This window comes from Neofelis nebulosa, chromosome 4, assembly GCF_028018385.1.
Source record: "Neofelis nebulosa isolate mNeoNeb1 chromosome 4, mNeoNeb1.pri, whole genome shotgun sequence".
NCBI classification, from domain to species: domain Eukaryota; kingdom Metazoa; phylum Chordata; class Mammalia; order Carnivora; family Felidae; genus Neofelis; species Neofelis nebulosa.
In genome coordinates, this window is record NC_080785.1 from 23,247,119 (window position 1) to 23,271,129 (window position 24,011).

Sequence of the window (24,011 nt, forward strand, 5' to 3'; positions counted from 1 at the left end):
TCTCAGTCACTTTAAACATGACTTTCTAAAAGTCTCTGTCCTGTAGTTCAGTTATCTAAAGTTCTCGAAGATTAAATACTCACATTTTTGTCTTGTTGATTCCTTTGCTTGGAACCCTGTTTCCTCTTGTGATTTATGTATTTCTTGTTTGTTTTTGGTAAGTTTATCTGCAGTACAGTTCTATCTGTGCTTTTCTATCCTGGGCAGGCTGGATACAAGCCTTGTCCTCCTAGCAGTTTTGTATTTGCCTCTGCCAAGTACCTAAGGAGTATTATGACCTTGAACTACCTTAGGTAATTTCTGGGCTAAGAGGTTCCTGGATTTCACAGGTAGTATAAATGGGTGTTCTAAACCCATATGTAAATGGATAATTTTTAAATCCCCATACAACTTAGATGAGTTTCCTTATTATCTCCTGGTGCCAGTGGACACATTTTTTTCTTATCTACAAGAATGTGGCCATTTGAGGTTCTTGGCCCTGTGCTGGCTACAGGGGATAGAGGTAGGAGAAAAGGGTCTGAGTCCAACGCTACCTCTCCTTTGCCTCATTACCATTTCCCACTTGGGCAGTGAAATCCAAGCTTATAGGTTTCCCAAAGCCTACTGAATTCTCCAGAGCAGCCACAGCATCAGCTCACAGGGATGCTGGGGAAAAATAATATTTCCTGCCCTCAAGGAACTCAAATTCTGTTTGGGTAAAAAGACAAACTGTAGCCTTAAAGTGTAATAACTGCTCTGGTAGAATCCTCTAGAGGATTAAGTCCCCATATTAACTATTAACATTTCCTAAAAGTAAATTTATAAATTTAAAAGTGTAATCGGCAGTCTCTTTGAATGCAACGCAGGAATTATTACAGGCTATAAAGAGAATGCAGTGTAGTACAGGGAAGAGTGAGTGGAGCTTCTGGCCCACAGAGTAGTTTATTAATAGGAAGCTGTAGTCGTACCATTCAGAAAGAGCTACTAAAAATTCAGGCAAGGAACTTCCTTAGCCTATTTATTTCCTGAGGAAATTTGTCTTTTGTTTGTTTCTTGCTGAGTCATTTGAAAGTCTTAGAGAATGAAACAAGCTTAATTTTACAACAAAAATAAACAGATACTTTCAACCACTTGATTGATATTGCTCAGAAAATGTTCTTTTTAATTTTTAGCACAGGCAGTCTGTGTTCTCTAAAGAAGAGGTAATGTCAGGGAGGAGGGGAGAGAAGAGTCCCTTGGGGCTTTGTCTTCCTTGATTGCCATCGCCTAGGTGCCCAGATACCCAGTGTTCGTGTGCTAACTCTAAGTGTCACAGTTAGAGTTAGAGCACACACTGATGCTCTTTAAATTCATTATTGTAGGGAGTCCAGATTCTACCTCGCCTTCCACCAGTCCTACCTTCTGGAACTACAATCGTTCCATGGGAGATTATGCACAGACTTTGAAGAAGTTTCAGTATCAGCTTGCCTGTAGGTCTCAGGCCCCATGTGCTAACAAAGATGAGGCTGATCTCAGTTCTAAACAAGCTGCAGAGGAGGTAAATGGAAAATAAAAATGACTTAATATTTCTGATGGCAGATTGTTAGAAAGTCTCTTCTACTTCTGGAACATTTTTTGTCTGTAGTCTTCACTTTCACTGGCCAGAAACATAAATCTGGCACACATTAAACACTGGAGAGACTCCTATGTAACTTCGTGAATCTAAAACTGAATTGTATTGTACGTTTTATTCTTCGTTGCATACAGTTGACATTAGTATCCTGCCTAAAACATTTTTCTGCATTCATTTATAAAAAGGTATCTATCTCAAGTATCTATTTGTACTTTGTATATACGAGACTCCTGCTTTTAAAATACATTTGGATTAGAACATTTGAACTTTATCAGTTTAATACCAAAAATAAGATTTTTGTTTTGTTCATAAAGCAGGAATGTTTTTTTAAACATACCAACGTAAGGAATTTTAAAGATCTATCTGTGCATGAATAGCAACCAAGTGGGTAGTAAGAAAATTCTTGCATATTAATTAGATGAATATCAGTGTTGATGAAGTTGTTTTTCAGATTTTTTTTCCACATATTTTTGAGAGTTGAGGAAAGTGAGCAATTTCTGACAAGAGTTTTCCTCACTGATTGTTCATTTGAAACATATTTTTAATAGGTTTGGGCAAGAGTGACTATGAATAGACAACTTCTTGATCATATGGATTCGTGGACAGCTAAGTTCAGAAATGTAAGTTCTGACATTACTCTTCAGACAATACTGTTGCCTCTTACTATGCGAAGTGTGTTATTAGAATATTATTTAGAGGTGTTAATTACTAATTAGAGTATCAGAATTAATTATTATGAAAAATGCAATATGGATGGCACACATGTAAGGATAAACATGACATTTACCTTATGGTGTCTGTTTTCATTAGATTGTTTTTCTCTCCATATTTAGTAAATCAGTTTCTTTGGAGTGGATAAAGAAATAACATATCTAGTTATTAAGATCTTCCCAACAGTGCAGTTTTATTTATTTTTTTTTCAAAAAATTTTTTTTCAATTTTATTTTTCAAAGAGCTTTTCTGGCAGAACCTTTTATATGTCTAGAAATATGAGGGAAACAAAAATGAGGTCCTTGCCCTCAGGGAACTTTTAAGTTAGAGAGAGAAGGTAATATATAAGCTCCTTCAGAATATTTCAGTTTCTTCAGTTGTTTTAGAGAAGAACCCTCTTCTCTTTGGCCAATTCATACAGAATAAGTGAGTTCCCTTGTTTCAGCCCTGCCTCTTTCTGCCCCTCTGTAGTCTCTGTATGTCCCAAGTTCTGTTGGACACGTTGGCCCCCCTCCACTGCAGGTAGTTCCGCTTGGATTCCACGGAGGCTGCCACTTCTTCCACTATTTCACCCTTCAACACTCATCCACTCACTCTACATCTTCGAGAAATACGTTGAAATCACTTGTCTACTTTTTTATTCTTTTACTATAATTTTAATTAGGTATCAGGAGGGAGTAGTGAAAATAGCAGCCTGTTTTCTTGAACCAGAAGCACTGGATGGCTTTCTAAACCTAAAAATTCCCTCACGAGGATGAAAGGTACAACATAGGGAATATAGCCCTGAACCCCTTGGGTAATTTTGTTGCAGCCCAAGGGTGGCTCGCGAGTAGAATGCATTGAGTAAATGTTGGAAGAATGAATGAGTAAAATGATGTCCTAGTACTGTACTCTCTTTTATTTCTAATTACAGTCTTGAAAGTTTCAAGTTTTTTGGATATTTTTTAAAAAGCAGTGTGCGGGGCGCCTGGGTGGCTCAGTCGGTTAAGTGTCCGACTTCAGCTCAGGTCACGATCTCACGGTCTGTGAGTTCGAGCCCCGCGTCGGGCTCTGTGCTGATGGCTCAGAGCCTGGAGCCTGCTTCAGATTCTGTGTCTCCCTCTCTCTCTCTGACCCTCCCCTGTTCATGCTCTGTCTCTGTCTCAAAAATAAACATTAAAAAAAATAAATAAATAAAAAATAAATAAAAATAAAAAGCAGTGTGCATATAGCATATAATATTGTGTAATACTACTTACTAGCAGAGTCTGGTTAGCACTCGGTGATCAAAGACATCAATATTTGTAGCAAAACATGTGAATAGTCACACTAAGTGTGTAAATAGCCTCATTGGAATTTAGTTCAGGCCTTGCGGTATATCTGATTTGCTTGCTAAATGGATTACTGAAAAGTTTTGTTTTTATAGATTTCTTAATTCACAAATTTGTATAAGGAATTGTAGACTTGTATTTCATCGGAAACTTTTTCACCCTTCCATTTTATAGTTAAACAGAAGCATGGAAACAGAACTAAAGTAGCAGTTAAAGTTGCCACGGACACCTATGCGAAACACATAACACACGAACAACTCAAATGGGGTGTTTCCTTGGACAGTCTTTTCACATCCGGAATTGGATTGATGTTAGCCATCCAAAGTGGCATTTTAAGTTCTAATCCTAAAGGAATATTTTAATATGCATAAACCAGTATCAAATAGATCTGTTTTCCACGTAGTTAGCAAATTGAGTAAGCCTGCTGAGTTAATTATGTTAGTTTGAAAAACTATCTTATTAATTACAAACCAATATAAACACGACATGGATAAATGTATGATAATTGCTGTAGAAATGTAAATCGGAGATTATCCTTTTAGCTAAGTATAATAACCACAGGAAATTTTGAGAAAAACTTAACTAAAATTTTTATATTTTCGTCAGCAAAAAGCAGGCATATGTGCTTTAAGAGTATAACTTTTTTTTGGGGCGCCTGGGTGGCGCAGTCAGTTAAGCGTCCGACTTCAGCCAGGTCACGATCTCGCGGTCCGTGAGTTCGAGCCCCGCGTCAGGCTCTGGGCTGATGGCTCGGAGCCTGGAGCCTGTTTCCAATTCTGTGTCTCCCTCTCTCTCTGCCCCTCCCCCGTTCATGCTCTGTCTCTCTCTGTCCCAAAAATAAATAAAAAACGTTGAAAAAAAAAAATTAAAAAAAAAAAAAAAAAAGAGTATAACTTTTTACACTCTGCTGGCTTGCTTCACTGTCTAGACTTCAGGTAGCTGCTACTTCATTGTCTTTCACTATATTCTGTTTAACAGAATATTCAAGTACAAGACAGTAAAAATATTCTTAGTGTTTCATGAATATCATTATTTGAGAAATACTTTAGAATTATGTGTGTGAAATCTTTGCCTTGTTTCTTCCCTAGTGGATCAATGAGACAATATTAGTGCCACTGGTACAAGAGATTGAGTCTGTCAGCACACAGATGAGACGAATGGGCTGTCCCGAGCTTCAGATAGGAGGTATGTGAAAATAGAGAGCAACATTTGATTTTCCTTCAGTGAATCTGCCAAGTAGAAATTTTCTTTTTTTATTGGGCTGTTTAACAACTTCCTTTGTTATCTTGAGGTGAGGACAAAACTAAATGTTTATGATATATGTTAGAATTTACTTGCCGTACAGTTCACCCCTTTAAAGTCTACAATTCAGAGATTTGAGTTGTGCAAACAGAATCAAGTTTAGAATATCTCATCACCCAAAAAGGAAACCCCACATAACCTTTAGCAGTCACCCTGTTTTCCCAATAACGCGTTCCCCAGCCCAAGGCAACTACCAATCTACTTTCTTAAATTTTTTTTTAATGTTTATTTATTTTTGAGAGAGAGAGAGTGTGAGTGTGGGAGGGATAGAGAGAGAGGGAGACACAGAATCTGAAGCAGGCTCCAGGCTCTGAGCTGTCAGCACAGAGCCTGATGTGGGGCTCAAACCCACAAACTGCGAGATCATGACCTGAGCCAAAGTTGGATGCTTAACCAACTGAGCCACCTACGTAGCTACTTAGGCGCCCCCCACAAATCTACTTTCTATCTCTATAGATAAGTGTGTTCTAGATATTTCATATGAATGGAATCGTATAGCATGTTGTCATTTATGACTGGCTCTTTCACTTAATATGTTTTCAAGGTTCATCCATGCGTGTTGTGACATTTATCATTGCTTCGTTTCATTTTATTGCCAGACAGTGTCCTGTTATATTGATCTACAACATTTTGTTTACCCATTTATCAGTTGGTTGACATTTGAGTTTTCACTTTTGGGCTATCATGAATAATGCTGCTATAAAGAGTTGCATGCAGGTGTTTGTGTGGACATAGGTTTTAATTTCTCCAGGCTAGAATGACTGAGCCATGTGGTAACTCCATGTTTATTCTTTTGAGGAACAGCCAGACTGTTTTCTAAAGTAGCTGTGCTGTTTTACATTCCCACCAGCAGCGTATGAGGGTTTCAGTTCCTCACATCTTCACCAACACTTGTCTATCCTTTTTATTATAGTTATCCTAATGGGTGTGAAATGGTTCCTCATTGTGGTTTTGATTTGCATTTTCCTGATGTCTACTGATGTTGAGCATCTTTTCTTGTGCTCATTGGCCATTCATACATTTTCATTGGAGAAAATACCTTTTCCGATCCTTTACCATTTTTAAATTCAATTATTTGTCTTTCTTTTTAAGTTTGTTTATTATGAGAGAGAGAGAGAGAGAGAGAGAGAGAGAGAACGAGCAGGGGAGGGAAAGAGAAAGAGGGAGAGAGAGAATCCCAAGCAGGTCCCACACTGTCAGCACAGAGCCCAACATGGGGCTCGAACTCATGAACCATGAGATCATCACCTGAGCCAAAATCAAGAGAAGAACGCTAAACTGACTGAGCCACCCAGGTGTCCCTGGGTTATTTGTCTTTTTATCATTGAGGTGTTTTTTATGTTCTAGATACAAGTCCCTTGTCAGATATTAATTCCAAAGTTGTACAAAGCATAAAGAATGTGTAACAGTGCTAATTGAAAATCACCTATTTTCAACTCTTTTACCTGCAAAAAACGAAACTATTAAGGTTCCATATAATTTGCCAAAAATATATTTACCATAACTTATTTAGGGTTAAGTAATTAGGTTTCAAAATAAAAAGGAGTATCTTAGTCAAGCGCCTCTTATTTTTTTTATTAAAAAATTTTTTTTAATGTTTGTATTGTTGTATATTTGAGAGAGAGAGAGACAGAGCATGAGCAGGGATGGGGCAGAGAGAAACGGAGACAGAATCTGAAGCAGGCTCCACACTCTGAGCAGTCAGCACAGAGCCTGACACAGGCCTCAAACCCACGATCTGTGAGATTATGACTTGAGCCAAGGTCGAATGCTTAACCGACTGAGTCACCCAGGCGCCCCTCAACCACCTCTTTGTAGAGAATAAATTTTTCCTTGAAATATTTAAGTGCTTTGGATTGCACATTAGTACTTTCTACTTAGTTTGCATGTCTTTTATTTATTTTTTTACTTTGGGTGTCTTTTGATCAGCCTTTATTCTCTGGAGACTAAGAATAGAATTGTATATCCCACAGGTGTCTATTGAGTATCTAAATGTTTCGTGTAATTTGTATAACCCTCACATCAACCTTGAAAGCTAGCTGTCAGTGTCCCATTTTATGGATGAGGCTGCTAAGACACAAATTAAGTATCTTGCCCAGTGTCAACACAGAACAGTGTTTTGAGGCCAGAGCTGTTAGACTGCAAAGCCCAGAATAGTTACTTTCTAGATCTTGGTAATGTTATTTGAACCTGTGCTTGTTCTCGTTGAGCTTTCTTTAAAAGCTATAAAAATGTTATTTTCTACAACATTTTACCAGTGTGATGTGCTTTTTAAAAAGAACAACATTGCTGGGGCGGCGCCTGGGTGGTTCAGTCGGTTAAGCGTCTGACTTCAACTCAGGTCTTGATCTCACGGTTCGTGGGTTCAAGCCCCACATCAGACTCTGTGCTGGCAGCTTGGAGCCTAGAGCCTGCTTCAGATTCTGTGTCTCCCTCTATCCCTGCCCATCCACCCGTTCATACTCTCTCTCAAAAATAAATAAAAACTTTAAAATAAAAAAGGACAACATTGCTTTGTGACTACAAAATGCAGTGTATATGATGTTCATTGTAGAAAGGCTGGAAAGTAGAGACAGAAATACACAAGAATATTACCCATAATTCTGCTTCCAGAGATAACAACTATCAATTTTAAGTCACAATTATTATTTTTGATTATGATACTAACTACATATATGTATATCAATTGTAAGTTATACCATAATATAACATTAAAATTTAAAAACTGTATATTTAGGAGCTGAGGACGTATATCACACATGTACATTTCTTTTTTCAATATATGAGATTTATTGTCAAATTGGTTTCCATACAACACCCAGTGCTCATCCCAAAAGGTGCCCTCCTCAATACCCACCACCCACCCTCCCCTCCCTCCCACCCCCCATCAATCCTCAGTTTGTTCTCAGTTTTTAAGAGTCTCTTATGCTTTGGCTCTCTCCCACTCTAACCTCTTTTCTTTTTTTTTTTCCTTCCCCTCCTCCATGGGTTTCTGTTAAGTTTCTCAGGATCCACATAAGAGTGAAACCATATGGTATCTGTCTTTCTCTGTATGGCTTATTTCACTTAGCATCACACTCTCCAGTTCCATCCATGTTGCTACAAAGGGCCGTATTTCGTTCTTTCTCATTGCCATGTAGTACTCCATTGTGTATATAAACTACAATTTCTTTATCCATTCATCGGTTGATCGACATTTAGGCTCTTTCCATAATTTGGCTATTGTTGAGAGTGCTGCTATAAACATTGGGGTACAAGTGCCCCTATGCATCAGCATTCCTGTATCCCTTGGGTAAATTCCTAGCTGTACATTTTTTTTTAATGTTTATTTTTGAGAGAGAGTGCTTGTGTGTGCAAGTGGGGGAGGGGCAGAGGAAGGGGGACAGAGGATCTGAATCAGCTCTGTGCTGACAGCAGAGGGCCCAGTGTGGGGCTTGAACTCATAAACCGCAATATTATGACCTGAGCTGAAGTCACACGCTCAACCAACTGAGCCACTTTAAATTAGGGTCATACATGAGTGGATAAAGAAGATGTGGTATATATACACAATGGAGTTTTACTCAGCAATCAAGAAGAATGAAATCTTGCCATTTGCAACTACGTGGTTGGAACTGGAGGGTATTATGCTAAGTGAAATTAGAGAAAGACAAATATCATATGACTTCGCTCATGAGGACTTTAAGAGACAAAACAGATGAACATAATGGAAGGGAAACAAAAAAAATATAAAAACAGGGATGAGGGACAAAGCATAAGAGACTCATAAATATGGAGAACAAACAGGGTTACTGGAGGGGTTGTGGGGGGGGGGATGGGCTAAATGGGTAAGGGGAACTAAGGAATCTACTCCTGAAATCATTGTTGCACTATATGCTAACTAATTTGGATGTCAATTAAAAAAAAAAAAAAATTAGGGTCATACAATTTTGTTGACTGCTTTTTTCCCCAATTTTTCTATTTGTTAAATATTCTCCAGTACTGGTTTTGTGGCTAGATTGTATTTTTTTTTGTATGTGTAATACATTGTATTTAACTGATCTTGATTATCTAAAATGTAGGGCATTTTCCCTTTGTTGTTATTAATAATGCTGTGAGTAAATACCATTTTGCCTAAATCTTTGTGTACATTTATAATGATTTCTTGGGGATAATTTCTTAGAAGTGGAGTTGGGGCACCTGGGTGGCTCACTTGTTTAAGCGTCTGGTCTTGGCTCAGGTCATGATCTCAGGACTTGTGAATTAGAGCCCCGCATCGGGCTCTCTGCTGTCAGCGTGGAGCCTGCTTCAGATTCTCTCCCTGTCTCTCTGCCCCTCCCTCACTAGTGGGCACACGCACATTCTCTCTCTCTCAAAAATATAAACATTAAAAAAAAAAAGAAGTGGTTAGTTCAGTAGGAATAAATACATCAACGCTTTGATGATGTACCTAACCCTTTGAAAAGCTTATACCAGTTTATACTCTAGCAACCATGTCACAGAGAAGAATGCCTTTTTCCCCCAACACTGGATATTATTAGTAAGGTTGGACGTTCTGAAAATTTTTGCTTATTAATTTCTTTGTATAGTTGTGTTTCCTGATATGATAAGAGAAATCACTGTCCTAAAAAGTCTCTGCTTGTCAGTGGCTTAAGAGGCAACTTTTTTTTTTTTTTTTGAGAGAGAGAGAGAGCACTTGAGAGAGGGAGGGGCAGAGGGAAAGAAAGGGAATGAGAATCTTTTTTTAAGTTTTTTTTTTTATTTTTGGCAGAGAGAGAGAGAGAGAGAGAGAGCGAGCGCGCATGAGCGGGGGAAGGGCAGAGAGAGAGGGAGACACAGAATCCGAAGCAGGCTCCAGGCTCCGAGCTGTCAGTACAGAGCCTGACATGGGGCTTGAACTCACAGACTGTGAGATCATGACCTGAGCTGAAGTCGGACGCTCAACCGACTGAGCCACCCAGGCGCCCCGAGAATGAGAATATTAGGCTCCATGCTCAGCAGGAAGTCCAACACTAGACTCTGTCTCATGGCTGTGAGATCATGACCTGAGCCAAAATCGAGAGTTGGACACTCAGCTGACTGAGCCACCCAGGTGCCCCAAGGGGCAACTTTTAACTCAATGTGATTTTTTTTTTAAGTTTATTTATTTATTTTGAGAGCGAGCGAGCGAGCAAGCACAAGCGGGAGAGGAACAGAGAGCAGGGGAGGGAGAGCGAGGGAGAGAATCCCAAGCAGGCACTGTCGGTGCAGAGCCCAACGTGGGGCTCGAACCCACTAACTGTGAGATCATGACCTGAGCCAAAATCGAGTTAGACACATAACCAACTGAGCCACCCAGACACCCCTCAATGTGTTTTTTTTTTTTAATTTTTTTTTTTAACGTTTATTCATTTTTGAGAGAGAGAGAGAGAGACAGAGCATGAACGGGGGAGGGGCAGAGAGAGAGGGAGACACAGAATCTGAAACAGGCTCCAGGCTCTGAGCTGTCAGCACAGAGCCCGACGCGGGGCTCGAACTCATGGACCACGAGATCGTGACCTGAGCTGAAGTCGGCCGATTAACCGACTGAGCCACCCAGGCGCCCCTCAACGTTTTTTTTTTTTTTTTAAGTTTATTTATTTTGAGAGAGCTCTCACAAGCTGAGTAGGGGTGGGGCAGAGAGAGAATCCCAAGCAGGCTAAACTGTCAGCGGTGAGCCCTACACGCAGAGCCCCACTGGGGGCTCAGACGTACCAACTGAAAGATCGTGACCTGAGCCGAAATCGGAGTTGGTCACTTAACCGACTGAGTCACCCAAGCACCCCAGCTCAACCTGATTTTGAAAGCTATCGTGTATCTTTTTATACATACCCCCACAAAAAAATTTTGTATTAGTTGTTTATAGATTTACCAGAATGGATCTGGCTGCTGCTTTTGGCATGTGTGTGCATGTGGTGTGTGTGTTTATAAATCTGGCCACCATGCCAGAAATAAAATAAATTGTAGGTAAAGGAGATAATGCTCATGGTGAAAATAAACTATTCTATTCTTACTTTCACTTATTCCTTCAACGCCTATTGAAGAACGCCACATGAAGAATAATCTGTGTCCTATGTGTTTTGTTTTTAACAGAGGCTAGCATTACTAGCTTGAAGCAAGCTGCTCTGGTCAAAGCTCCTCTCATCCCGACTTTGAACACGATTGTGCAGTATCTAGACCTTACACCCAATCAGGAATACTTGTTCGAAAGGATTAAAGGTAATTAGTAATTTGAAGAGGAAAAAAATTTCACTACTTTGAGATTTTGTAAATAAAAGTAACAAGGGGAAAAAAATTTTAAGTATCACTTTTTTTTTTGTTTTATGAACATATATTTAATTAGGGCTTAATTAAGGCTTATTATACTTGAATAACGTTTGGGTTTTATATTTCATATTGCCTAAGAATTGTCAAAATGATGTAGTTAGCCTTAAATGTGCTCATTAATTGCATTCTGTAGAGGGAAACTTAAATGTGAGCTACATGGGCTGCAGTAAATATTTCACCTATTTTCTACCCTTAAACCACTAAGAACGGGTGCCACTGTGACATTCCTTATCATTTTAGCATGTTGGTCCTTCTTTCTTTCAATTCTTGTAATGTATATTTAATGTGTTGCTACTTTGAATTTCTGTTATATTCGGATTATTTGGAGGGAAATGTGATCTTCTGAGGAGACGGACTCGAGAATCAGGAAAGTTAGCCTCCCTGATACTCCCAAACTCTCTTTATGCTCCCCTGCTTTTATTTGGATAAACTGTAAAAATTTCTCATCAGTAAAAAAAGCTTTAGAAATAGTATTTCACTCTTCAGATTTATCATAAATCTTAACTTGAAAACAATATGGTACCCTCTCTCCCCCAGGTTTGGACTGGGGTTCAGAAATAAGCATTTTTCGGGGCGCCTGGGTGGCGCAGTCGGTTAAGCGTCCGACTTCAGCCAGGTCACGATCTCGCGGTCCGTGAGTTGGAGCCCCGCGTCAGGCTCTGGGCTGATGGCTCAGAGCCTGGAGCCTGTTTCCGATTCTGTGTCTCCCTCTCTCTCTGCCCCTCCCCCATTCATGCTATGTCTCTCTCTGTCCCAAAAATAAATAAAAAACGTTGAAAAAAAATTTTTTTAATAAAAAAAAAAAAAAAAGAAATAAGCATTTTTCATGACTTTTAAAAAAACTCTTTATTATCAGGAGAATTCAGATATTCCTAACACTAAACACAACAGTGTGCTCAAGCCTCCTGTACACAGCCCCTGGGCCTGGCAGCCTTTAGCCTCTCGGCACCCCTGGCCCTATCTATATCCCCATCTACCTGCTCCCCTCCTGTGTTATATATAGTTCTGTGTGCTGTTGTCACTTCATCTGTAAACAGCTTTGTATGTGTCTCAAAGATAAGGCCTTTTAAAAACATAACCTCAGTACAATTATCACACCTATTATTTAAAAAAAAAATTTTTTTTTAACGTTTATTTATTTTTGAGACAGAGACAGAGCATGAACGGGGGAGGGGCAGAGAGAGAGGGAGACACAGAATCGGAAGCAGGCTCCAGGCTCTGAGCCGTCAGCCCAGAGCCCGACGCGGGGCTCGAACTCATGGACCGTGAGATCGTGACCTGAGTTGAAGTTGGACGTTTCACCGACTGAGCCACCCAGGCACCCCCACACCTATTATTTTTAAAACAATTTCTTTATATCATGAAATATATAGCCTATGTATGTACGGATTTCCATCCATCCATCCATCCATCTCATAAAATGTGTAATTACTTTGTTTGGTATTGCTTGAATTGGGATTCAGATATTATCATATATTGTGACTAGTTGATACAGCATTTTAGTTCCTTTTAAGCTATAGGTTTCCTGTCCATCCTTTTTTTCATTTACAACTTATTTGTTGAAAAAACTGGATTGTTTGTCCTGTAGAGTTGTCCACGTTGTGGATGTTACTGAATGCATGCCCATGGGGTATGGTTTTACACGATCCTCTGTCCTCTGTATTTCGTGTAAATTCAGGTTGCAATATTTTGGCAAGATTGCCTGATAGATAGCAAGGTGTTTGTATATCCAGAAAGAAATGTGTGTGCACACGTATATACAAAGTACATATAAAGTATTGTTATATTCTAGATCAAATATACAAAAAAGCTTAAAAAAATTGTACTTAAAAAAGTACAATGAACAGATAGAGGCCTTCTAGATTAAACAGCAACATTTTGCTATAGTTGATTCTCTTTGTCTACATATATACACACACACTTTTTTTTTTACTCTACCACTTGAAATTCATTACAGACATCATTACTTGTTAGTACGATAATTCCTAAAAATGAGAACATTCTCCTCCATAAACCTAGTACATTTAACAGACCTTTAAAATTACCAATATTTCTAAAATCATCTAATATATAATTCATATTCAAGTTTCCCAATTGTCCAAAGAATGTTACTCTTTTTTTTTCCTAACCAGAATAGAGTCTGGTTTCACACATTACCTTATGGTGTTTTATCTTTCTTTGGTCTCTTTCTCTGGAACAGTTCCGTCCCCCTTTTCTCCCCACATGACATAGACTTTTTTAAGAATCCCGAATGGTAGTTTTATTCTGTGTTTTGGAATTGTCTGGTTTTTTTTTTCACGGTGATGTGTGAGTTACTGTTTTATACCTTGTGTTTATGTTAGGGTGTTTTCATCAGGTTTTGAAGGTGTTCTGCTTCCCTTATTGTAACCCCTTAGCCTTTTCTTCTTCTTTTTTTTTTTTTTTTTTTTTTTTTGCATATTTTTGGCTTCTTAAATTTCATCTTTGTTGCTTCAGAACTTTCTCAGGGAGGCTGTATGAGTTCATTTAGATGGAATAGAGGTGGAGACTTCAAAGGACGGAAGTGGGATACAGACCTGCCCACTGACTCAGCTGTAAGTCACTACTTTTGTTTTCTCAGTTTACCATTTTCCCATGTTAATTGGATTTATGTGCTTTTATTTTCCATTATAAAAATAAATATTAAAAAGAACTTAGAAACTAAGAAATAAAAGTTTAAAATTGTACCAGCATCTATCTTAACCACTGCCATCTATCTCAAACCACTTAATAGTTTGGTGGGGTTTTTTGGTTGTTGTTGTTGTTGTTGTTTTAATTTTTTTAATGTTTATTTGTGAGAGAAAGAGACACAGAGTGTAAGTGGGGGCGGGACAGAAAGAGGGAGACACAGAATCTGAAACAGGCTCCGGGCTCTGAGCTGTCAGCACAGAGCCCGACGCAGGGTTCAAACCCACGAGCAGTGAGATCATGACCTGAGCCAAAGTTGGAGGCTTGACCGATGAGCCACCCAGGCACCCCCTGGAGAGAGAAAATCTTTTAAGCAGGCTCCACACTCAGTACGGAGCCTAACGCAGGGCTTGATCTCACAACCCTAAGATCATGACCTGAGCCAAAATCAAGAGTCATATGCTTAACTGACTGGGTCACCCAGGTGCCCCAAGATTGTGCTATTTTTTTTAATGTTTTTATCATGGTTGTTATTATCTCCTACATAAAATTTTGTATCCTTTTTTTTTTTTTTCACTTTTGTTGTGTTTAAGTATTTTTTCATTATTACCCAGTGTCCATTCACTTTTCCTATGTTGGACCTAAAAGTTTGAGAAATGTGGTAAGGGAGGAACTTTTGTTTTTCTGTTTTAAATAATGTTGTAACTGGGGCGTCATGGTGGCTCAGCCGGTTAAGCATCCGTCTTCAGTTCAGGTCATGATTTCATGGTTTGTGAGTTCGAGCCTCACATCGGGCTCTGTGCTGACAGCTCAGAGGCTGGAGCCTGCTTCGAATTCTGTGTCTCCCTCTCTCGCTGTCCCTCCCTCATTCACGCTCTGTCTCTCTCTGTCTCTCTCTTTCTCTCTCAAAAATAAGTAAACATTGGGGCGCCTGGGTGGCTCAGTCGGTTAAGCGTCCGACTTTGGCTCAGGTCACGATCTCGCGGTCCGTGAGTTCGAGCCCCACGTCGGGCTCTGGGCTGATGACTCAGAGCCTGGAGCCTGCTTCGGATTCTGTGTCTCCCTCTCTCTCTGCCCCTCCCTCGTTCATGCTGTGTCTCTCTCTGTCTCAAAAATAAATAAACGTCGTGCTCGCTTCGGCAGCACATATACTAAAAATAAATAAACATTTAAAAAAATTTAAAAAAAATAAGTAAACATTAAAAAAAAATTTAATATTGTAAGGAATATCATGGTTCATGTTTATTCTTGGGGATTATGGCTTTAAGAAAGATTCCTAGAATTAAGATTTATGAGATCAAAGAGTGTAAAGTTTTTGAACATTTAAGAGTTTCAAGATCATGTTTTTTATTTTTTAATAGTGACTGTCAGTGTGGAAAACATAAAGCTTCAAATGATGATATTCAAATTGAGACTGTATGTCTATTTTTATCTTGGTTTTTTGTTATTAACTATATGAGTATGAATGATCCACTTAACAGAAGACTTGGAATGTCTTGCTTTGTCTTTTCATTTTATAGATTTCATCTTATAAATATAACTACTTGAAAGCATTTTGCTAGTTCTCTCTTTAGAGAAACATTTAAAGATTGGAGTCATCATAAACAGCAGTGTTTTTAAAGGGCTTATATCTATGATAGATTTTCATGCTGATTTAAAAAAATTGTTTCCTCATCTTCAGATCATCATGCATGTATTTTGCACCTACCTTGACTCCAGATTGCCTCCCCATCCTAAGTACCCTGACGGGAAGACATTTACTTCTCAGCACTTTGTTCAGACACCAAATAAACCAGGTATAAACCTCCTAACAGAATGAATTGAGATTTTCACATGAGATATATCTAGAGGTTTAGCTTGTTTTTTAATGTAGCATATTTCCTTTACAGATGTGACAAATGAGAATGTTTTTTGCATCTATCAGAGTGCTATCAACCCTCCTCATTATGAGCTAATCTACCAACGTCATGTGTACAATCTTCCAAAGGTACTTCTTTTAAAAAAAAATTTTTAGTGTTTATTTATTTTTGAGAGAGAGAGACAGAGTACGAGCTGGAGGGGGCAGAGAGAGAGGGAGACACAGAATCCGAAGCAGGCTCCGGGCTCTGAGCTGTCAGGACAGAGCCGGACGCGGGGCTCGAACTCATGAACCGCGAGATCATGGCGGAGCCAAAGTCGGACACTTAACCGACGGAGCCCCCCAGGCGCCCCCAAAGTTACTTCTAAATGTAGAAATGGCTATTGAGGAAGGTCATGGTGACTTGCTTTGATAATATTTTTTAAATTAAAGTCTCTTGTCTAAGGAACAGGTAAACTGTTTAAATTAGGGAAAATGAGTTTCTTAAATGTCCCCTTTTTAAACTATAAGAGTAATATATGCTTAATTTGGGAAAGTAGAAAGAAGAAAGAGCAGGGGCACCTGGGTGCCTCAGTCGGTTAAGGATGCGACTTCGGCTCAGTTCATGATCTCACAGCTCACGGGTTTGAGCCCCACGTCGGGCTCGGCATTGGCAGTGCGGAGCCTGCTTGGGATCCGTGCTCTCTCCTCACTCTCTGTCCCTCCCCCACTCACACTTTGTCTCATAATAAATAAATTCTGAAAAGAAAGATCACTCATTCCATTACTTAAAGGCAGCTATTAACATTTTTGTTGTATTGCCTTTGGTAAATTTCATTTTGGCCTTTTCTCTGTGCTATTTTATGGGTTGAAATCGTATTATTTATGTAGTTTTACTTCCTTTTAAAAATTAACTTCCTTAAAGAACTCTTTTGCACTGGGAATGCAAACTGGTGCAGCCACTCTGGAAGACAGTATGGAGGTTCCTCAAAAAATCAAAAATAGAACTATCCTGGGGCGCCTGGGTGGCGCAGTCGGTTAAGCGTCCGACTTCAGCCAGGTCACGATCTCGCGGTCCGTGAGTTCGAGCCCCGCGTCGGGCTCTGGGCTGATGGCTCGGAGCCTGGAGCCTGTTTCCGATTCTGTGTCTCCCTCTCTCTCTGCCCCTCCCCCGTTCATGCTCTGTCTCTCTCTGTCCCAAAAAAAAAAAAAAAGTTGAGGAAAAAAAAAAAAAGAAATAGAACTATCCTGTGACCCAGTAATTGCACTACTAGGTATTTATCCAGAGGATACAGAAATGCTGTTTTGGCGGGGCACATGCACCCCAATGTTTATAGCAGGGCAATCGACAATAGCCAAAGTATGGAAAGAGCCCAAATGTCCATCGACGGATGAACATATAAAGAAGATGTGGTATATGAATACAATGGAATATTACCTAGCAACCAAAAAGAATGAAATCTTGCCATTTGCAACAACATGGATGGAACTACTAGAGTGTATTATGCTAAGCGAAATAAGTCAGAGAAAGACAGATATCACATGATTTCACTCATATGTGGAATTTAAGAAACACAACAGATGAACATAGGGGAAGGGAAGCAAAAATAAGATAAAAATAGAGAGGGAGACACATCGTAAGAGACTCTTACAGAGAACAAACTGAGGGTTGCTGGCTGGGCGTTGGGTAGGGGGATGGGCTAAATGGGCGATGGGCCCTAAGGAGGACACTGGTTGGGATGAACACTGGGTGTTATATGTAAGTGATGAATCACTAAATTCTATTCCTGAAATCATTATTACACTCTATGTAACGAACTTGGATTTAAGTTTTTTTTTTAAAGTGAATGGTAGAAAAAAAAAATCTTTCTTAATTTAATTAACTTAAATATAATTTTCCATCCTATAAAAATATTTCATAGAAATACTTTTTAATGGCTATAAAAAAGTTATCATTATATGGGGCGCCTGGGTGGCTCAGTCGGTTAAGCATCCGACTCCGGCTCAGGTCATGATCTTGCAGTTCGTGAGTTCAAGCCCTGCATCGGGCTCTGTGCAGACAGCTTGGAGCCTGGAGCCTGCTTCAGAATCTGTGTCTCCCTCTCTCTCTGCCCCTCCCCTGCTCACACTCTGTCTCTCAAAAAATAAATAAGTGTTAAAAAAAATTGGGGGGGGGAGGGCGGCACCTGGGTGGCTCAGTCGGTTGAGCGTTCGACTTTGGCTCAGGTCACGATCTCACAGTCTGTGAGTTCAAGCCCCGCATCAGGCTCTGTGCTGACAGCTTGGAGCCTGGAGCCTGCTTCAAATTCTGTTTCCCTCTCTCTCTGCTCCTCCCCCACTCATGCTGTGTCTCTCTGTGTGTCAAAAATAAATAAAAACATTAAAAAAATTTTTTTTCTGAATTGTTTTAAGTTTATTATAAAATTGTAACATAATTTATTCAACCGTTCCCCTACCATTGAACATTTTGGATGTTCTAAATCTTTGTTTTAGAAATACTGCTGAATATTCATCTTTATGGATATAGCGGTCTACCTTTTGGGTAATTTCGTTAAAGTCCAAAAGTGGAATTCTAGGTTACAGAATATTTTCAAAGCTTTTAAAATATATTATCAAACTACTCTTATACAAAAGGTTATGTACCAGTTTACATTTCTATTCAGGTATCTTACTCTTAACTGCAGACTTCAGTTCTATTGATGAGCTTTGTAGTTATTGTTGTTACCAGCTTCTTTACAAAAAAATTTTATATTGACTATAATCATAAATCGTGTTCTCCATCAGATTCCTAGAAGAGAGTATTAATTGCATTTTTTTCAAATTTAATATTCCAGCTTTATAAGTGTTAATATTTTGGGCCATTGAAGTTTCTGTACAAATCCATGCAAATGAAAGTCTGAATTACACGGAATTCTGAGTTAGTAGAATGTGAATTGATAGGATCTGCATTTATCTTTTTGTTTGGTTTGTATAATCTTTGGCTTGGCTTGGTTTAAATCTTGCTGTCTTTTTTTGTCTTTGTTCCAGGGCCGAAATAATATGTTTCATACATTGTTAATGTTTCTCTACATCATAAAAACCAAAGAGTCAGGAATGCTTGGGTAGGTATTGATGCTTTAAAAATGCAAGTACTTAACTTATTTACTGTTTTTCTTCCCATGTTAAGACTCTGCAGAAGCAGCATCATATATTGAAAAGATTGTGGCCCGAACAAGAGATGTGGCTTTTGGCACTGGCTCAGCCCTGTCACTAACCAGTTCTATTCTCTCGGGCAAATCCATTGATTCCTCACCAACCTCCATTTCCCTACTGGTTTCCCTCACTGGCTTTACGGTTGTGACCCTCAAGAAGCAACTCTGAGGATGTATATCAAGCTCTTGCCAATTTAAAATTTATCAACAGAACAAAACAAAAGCCATCCCATTTCAGACACAGCCTTCTGCAAAATGTTTATACTTCTAGAGAGACTGAGTCAGCACCCACTCCATAATATTATTAACTGGGACGGAAAAATGGTCAGTTGAAATTGTTTACTTTGTTGTTCTAAATATTTAGAATGAAGCTCACGTCCTGTTTCAATAAATTCAGAATTGTCATATGGTCATTTTGGTGATACGAAATATTAGCGTATCAAATAATATTTTGAAGCAGGAGGACTGGTTAAGGCTGGGGAAATCTCGTAATGCAAGGTCTAGAACTCTCAAAACCTGAGGTTAAGAAAATGTGAAGGGAAGGGCTTGGAGTGGAGAACGTCTGGGGTCCATTCCAGTTCCGATATGCATGCCTCTTTTCAGTTTAGCTTAGGCGTCCTGTTTTATATGTGTTTTAGAACTACATTGTCTGATAGAGCAGCCATCCATCACATGTGACAATGAGCATTTGAAACATGACTAATCTGAATTGAGATGTTCTGTAAGTGTAATGTATATAGACCAGAATTTGAAGACCCAAGAAAAAGGGGGGTACAAAAGATCTCATTAATACTTTTGTGCATTGATTACCTGTTGAATTAATACATTGGATATATTGGATTAAATGAAACATATTACCGAAATTAATTAAACCTGTTTCTTTTTACTTTTTATAAAAATTTTAAGGGGCGCCTGGGTGGCTCGGTCGGTTGAGCGTCCGATTTCGGCTCGGGTCGTGATCTCACAGTCTGTGAGTTCGAGCCCCCTCGCGTCGGGCTGGAGCCTGTTTCGGATTCTGTGTCTTCCTCTCTCTGACCCTCCCCCATTCATGCTCTGTCTCTCTCTGTCTCAAAAATAAATAAATGTTAAAAAAAAAAAAAAAATTAAAAAAATTTTAAGATGTCTACTAGAAAATTTAAAATTATGGGGGCATCTGGCTAGCTCAGTCAGTAGAGCTCATGACTCAATCTCTCAGGGTCGTGAGTTCAAGTCCCAGGTTGGGCATAGAACCCACTTAAAATAAAATTTTTTTTAATATAAATAAGATTAAATGTAAACAAATAAATTTAATAAATTAAATATAAATAAAATTTAAGAAGGTAACAAAAATAAAAATATATTTAGAAAAAAATTTTAAATGATGTATGTGGTTTGCATTTCACTGACATCACATTATATTTCTACTGGACAGTACTGCTCTAGAGAAAGCCAAGTTCCTGTCCTTAAACATATTAGATTCAAAGATTTTTAAAAGACATAAACAGTCCAAAAAATTTTTTTTCACCAAATCAGTGTATGGTTTTAATGTGATTCCTATCAAAATCCTAGCAAGTTTTTTTTAGTTCTCTTCTTAATTTTATTTTTTTTAATTTACATCCAAATTAGCATATATAAAAAATTTTTTTTAATATTTATTTATTTTGGGGATGGTGGGCAGAGAGAGAAAGAGACACAGAATCTGAAGCAGGCTCCATCCAGCCTCTGAGCTGTCAGCACAGAGCCCAGTGCAGGGCTCGAACTCCTGAGCCATGAGATCATGACCTGAGCTGAAGTCAGATGCTTAACCGACCCAGCAGCTATGCAGGATCCCCTTTTATCATATATATATATATATGTCATATATACATATATATATATATGTATATATACATATATATATATATGTATATTTTTTTTCTTTAATGTTTATTTTTGAGAGAGAGAACGAGCAGGGGAGGGGCAGAGAGAGGAAGACAATCTGAAACAGGGTCCAGGCTCTGAGCTGTTATGACAGCACAAAGCCCAACAATGGGGCTCGAACCCACAGACTCTGAGATCATGACCCAAGCCGAAGTCTGACGCTTAACTGACTGAGCCATCCATGTGTCCCATTGTCATATATGTTCTAACGTAAGAAAGATTAAATAGGAAACTCACTTTTGTGAAGCATCTAAACTAAATATTCTTTTCTCCTTATTTTTTAATTACAAAAGTAATACATGCCCAATATGCAAATACTTAAATGCTACAGCAGTGTATAGACTAGAAATTGAAAATTCCCGTCTGGTCAGCCTCTCAATCCCACTGCCTCTGAGTACCCAATGTTAGCAGTTAAAAGTGTATGTTTATAGACTACTTTCTGGGAATAAGTTGATCTGGGTTTTATTTTTCATTTTGTTTAAACATGTATTGTGCCTAAACATATTATCCTATGCTTTTTTTTTTAATCTTTTTTTTTTTTTTGACATTTATTCATTTTTGAGAGACAGACAGAGCATGAGCAGGGGAGGGGCAGAGAGAGAGAGGGAGACACAGAATCCAAAGCAGGCTCCAGGCTCTGAGCTGTCAGCACAGAGCCCAATGTGGGACTCGAACCCAGGAACCGTGAGAGATCATGACCTGAGCCGAAGTCAGACGCTTAACCGACTGAGCCACCCAGGCGCCCCTGTGCTCTGCTTTTTAATCTCACAGTTTGTCTTAGACATTCTTCCATGTCAGTAAATACAGACCTTTGTCCTAAAATTTCTAGCAGTATTTAATTATAAATATGTGCATGAATATGTATTAGAAATATGGAATATGTTATAAATATAATGTTTTATAATTATTCCTCACTTAATGCTTCAGAAGGGCTATTTTGAAGCCAAGAATTAATTGAAAAATACTTTAGGGGTGCCTGGATGGCTCAGTCGATTAAGCGTCTGACTTCGGCCCAGGTCGTGATCTCAAAGCTTGTGGGTTCGAGCCCCAGGGCTGACAGCTCGGAGCCTGCAGCCTGCTTTGGATTCTGTGTCTCCCTCTCTCTCTCTGCCCCTCCCCTGCTCACGCTCTGTCTCTGTCTCTCAAAAATGAATAAATGTTAAAAAAAAAAATTTTTTTTTTTTATAAAAAAAAAAGATATTTTAAATCAACAGCAAGTGTTTGTTTAATGTTTACTTATTTTTGAGAGAGAGAGAGAGAGAGAGAGACAAAGTGTGAGCTGGGGAGGAACAGAGAGAGAGGGAGACACAGAATCCAAAGCAGGCTCCAGGCTCTGAACTGTCAGCATAGAGCCGGACACAGGGCTAGAACCCATGACCTGGAAGACCATGACCTGAGCCCAAGTCAGACGCTTAACTGACCGAGCCACCCAGGCACCCCTCGAATGTTTGGTTTTAATTGAAAGTTTATCTTTTCCTCTCTAGATCCAGATTGACATTTTGATGCATTAATGATTTGTCATGATAGCTTGAAGTTTGTGTTGAGTGCTAGGTACGCTTTGTCCACATAAAAATGGAAAATTTTCAGAAGTATTTAGGAGGCTGGCTCAATCTGTAGAGCATGCAACTCTTTTTTTTTTTTTTTTAAATGTTTTATTTATTTTTGAGACAGGGAGAGACAGAGCATGAACAGGGGAGGGTCAGAGAGAGGGAGACACAGAATCTGAACCAGGCTCCAGGCTCTGAGCGGTCAGCACCGAGCCCGACGCGGGGCTCGAACTCACGGACCGCGAGATCATGACCTGAGCCGAAGTCAGACGCTTAACCGACTGAGCCACCCAGGCGCCCCGAGCATGCAACTCTTGATCTGGGTTATTAGTTCAAGCCACGTGTTAGGTATAGAGCTTACTTAAAAAATAAAGTAAAATAAGATAGAAATATTTAGTGGGGTAATGACTTACTTAGAGGCCAAGAAGAATTCATACAATTTTTAAAGTGCGTATCTTATTGAGCAACTTAAATGTGGAAAAGAAACATTTCAAACTAAAACTAATACATCTTTTATTTATTTGAGATTTTTTTTTTTCTTAACCAAGGGAAAAACTTTGAAATTATTAACTTTTTAAATGATTGATTAATCTACTTGGTACGTTCTAAAACAATCAAGTGCTTAAAAACTATCCTATAACTTAAAGGAAATAAGCAAGTGGCTCAAATAGAGTCCATTTGGAATCATGCCCATAAAGCAGCAGCAGATTGATCCAAATACATCATCCAGTCGATGCCAGATAATTTGTGCAGTTCCTGGAATGAGATGACTGGTTTACTTCCAAAAGGGGGAAAAAATCTAGACAGAATTAACTGCACAACAATTTAAGTGTTCTGTTCAGCAAATAAACCATAAATAAAGTTTAAAGCTACAACTAAGTGACAAACTGAAACAAAATTTTATAGTTGCAACAGATATAGCAAGTCCAAGCTAATATCCATCATATGTAAAGAGCATATATAAGTTCATTAGAAAGAAAATATATAGAAAATGGTCATAGACATGAAAAACTTACCCAAAAAAGCTTTGTGCCTATGGCTAATAATCACAAAAAGATGCTGGTTAGCCTCATATAAAACAAGCCAAAATTAAAACTTTTTTTTCTATCAGATTGACATTTAGCATTTGCAGGGGTTTTTTGTGGTTTTTTTGAGATTCTTTTTTTTTTAAATGTACCAACATGGGACTCTACACCCAACATCACAACCCTGATATCAAGATTTGCATGCACTACTGATTGAGCCAGCCAGGTGCCCCCTCTCATTTGCAGTTTTGGTGAAGAGTTCCTTGAAGAAATGGGAAAAGCCATTTAATATATAAGTGACCTTTTTTGAAGGGCATTTTTGTAATATGTGTATATATTTTTGAAATTTTTCAACTTTTTTTTTTTTTTTTTTTTTTGGGGACAGAGAGAGACAGAGCATGAACGGGGAAGGGACAGAGAGAGAGGGAGACACAGAATCGGAAACAGGCTCCAGGCTCCGAGCCATCAGCCCAGAGCCTGACGCGGGGCTCGAACTCACGGACCGCGAGATCGTGACCTGGCTGAAGTCGGACGCTTAACCGACTGCGCCACCCAGGCGCCCCTATTTTTGAAATTTTTGTCAAAAGCAATAACTACTCATAATTTTACAAGTCCTGTGGTGCTAGAA

General features: G+C 38.9%; 1 protein-coding gene across 6 annotated transcripts in view; it reads left to right on the forward strand.

Annotated features, from left to right (window-relative positions):
- The window catches only part of TMEM209 (transmembrane protein 209), a 39,088-nt gene that overhangs the window by 12,454 nt on the left and 2,623 nt on the right, over positions 1 to 24,011 (forward strand). For 4 of the 6 annotated variants that reach the window (XM_058724273.1, XM_058724270.1, XM_058724274.1 and 1 more), the window contains exons 7-14: positions 1,341 to 1,516; positions 2,140 to 2,211; positions 4,701 to 4,797; positions 11,005 to 11,130; positions 13,714 to 13,811; positions 15,566 to 15,680; positions 15,774 to 15,871; positions 18,749 to 18,822. In XM_058724273.1, the coding sequence (XP_058580256.1) occupies positions 1,341 to 1,516; positions 2,140 to 2,211; positions 4,701 to 4,797; positions 11,005 to 11,130; positions 13,714 to 13,811; positions 15,566 to 15,680; positions 15,774 to 15,871; positions 18,749 to 18,822 (856 nt within the window). Of the gene's footprint in view, positions 1 to 1,340; positions 1,517 to 2,139; positions 2,212 to 4,700; positions 4,798 to 11,004; positions 11,131 to 13,713; positions 13,812 to 15,565; positions 15,681 to 15,757; positions 15,872 to 18,748; positions 18,823 to 24,011 lie in introns of those variants that run through there. The other 2 variants (XM_058724275.1, XM_058724276.1) reach the window with 2 other exon arrangements.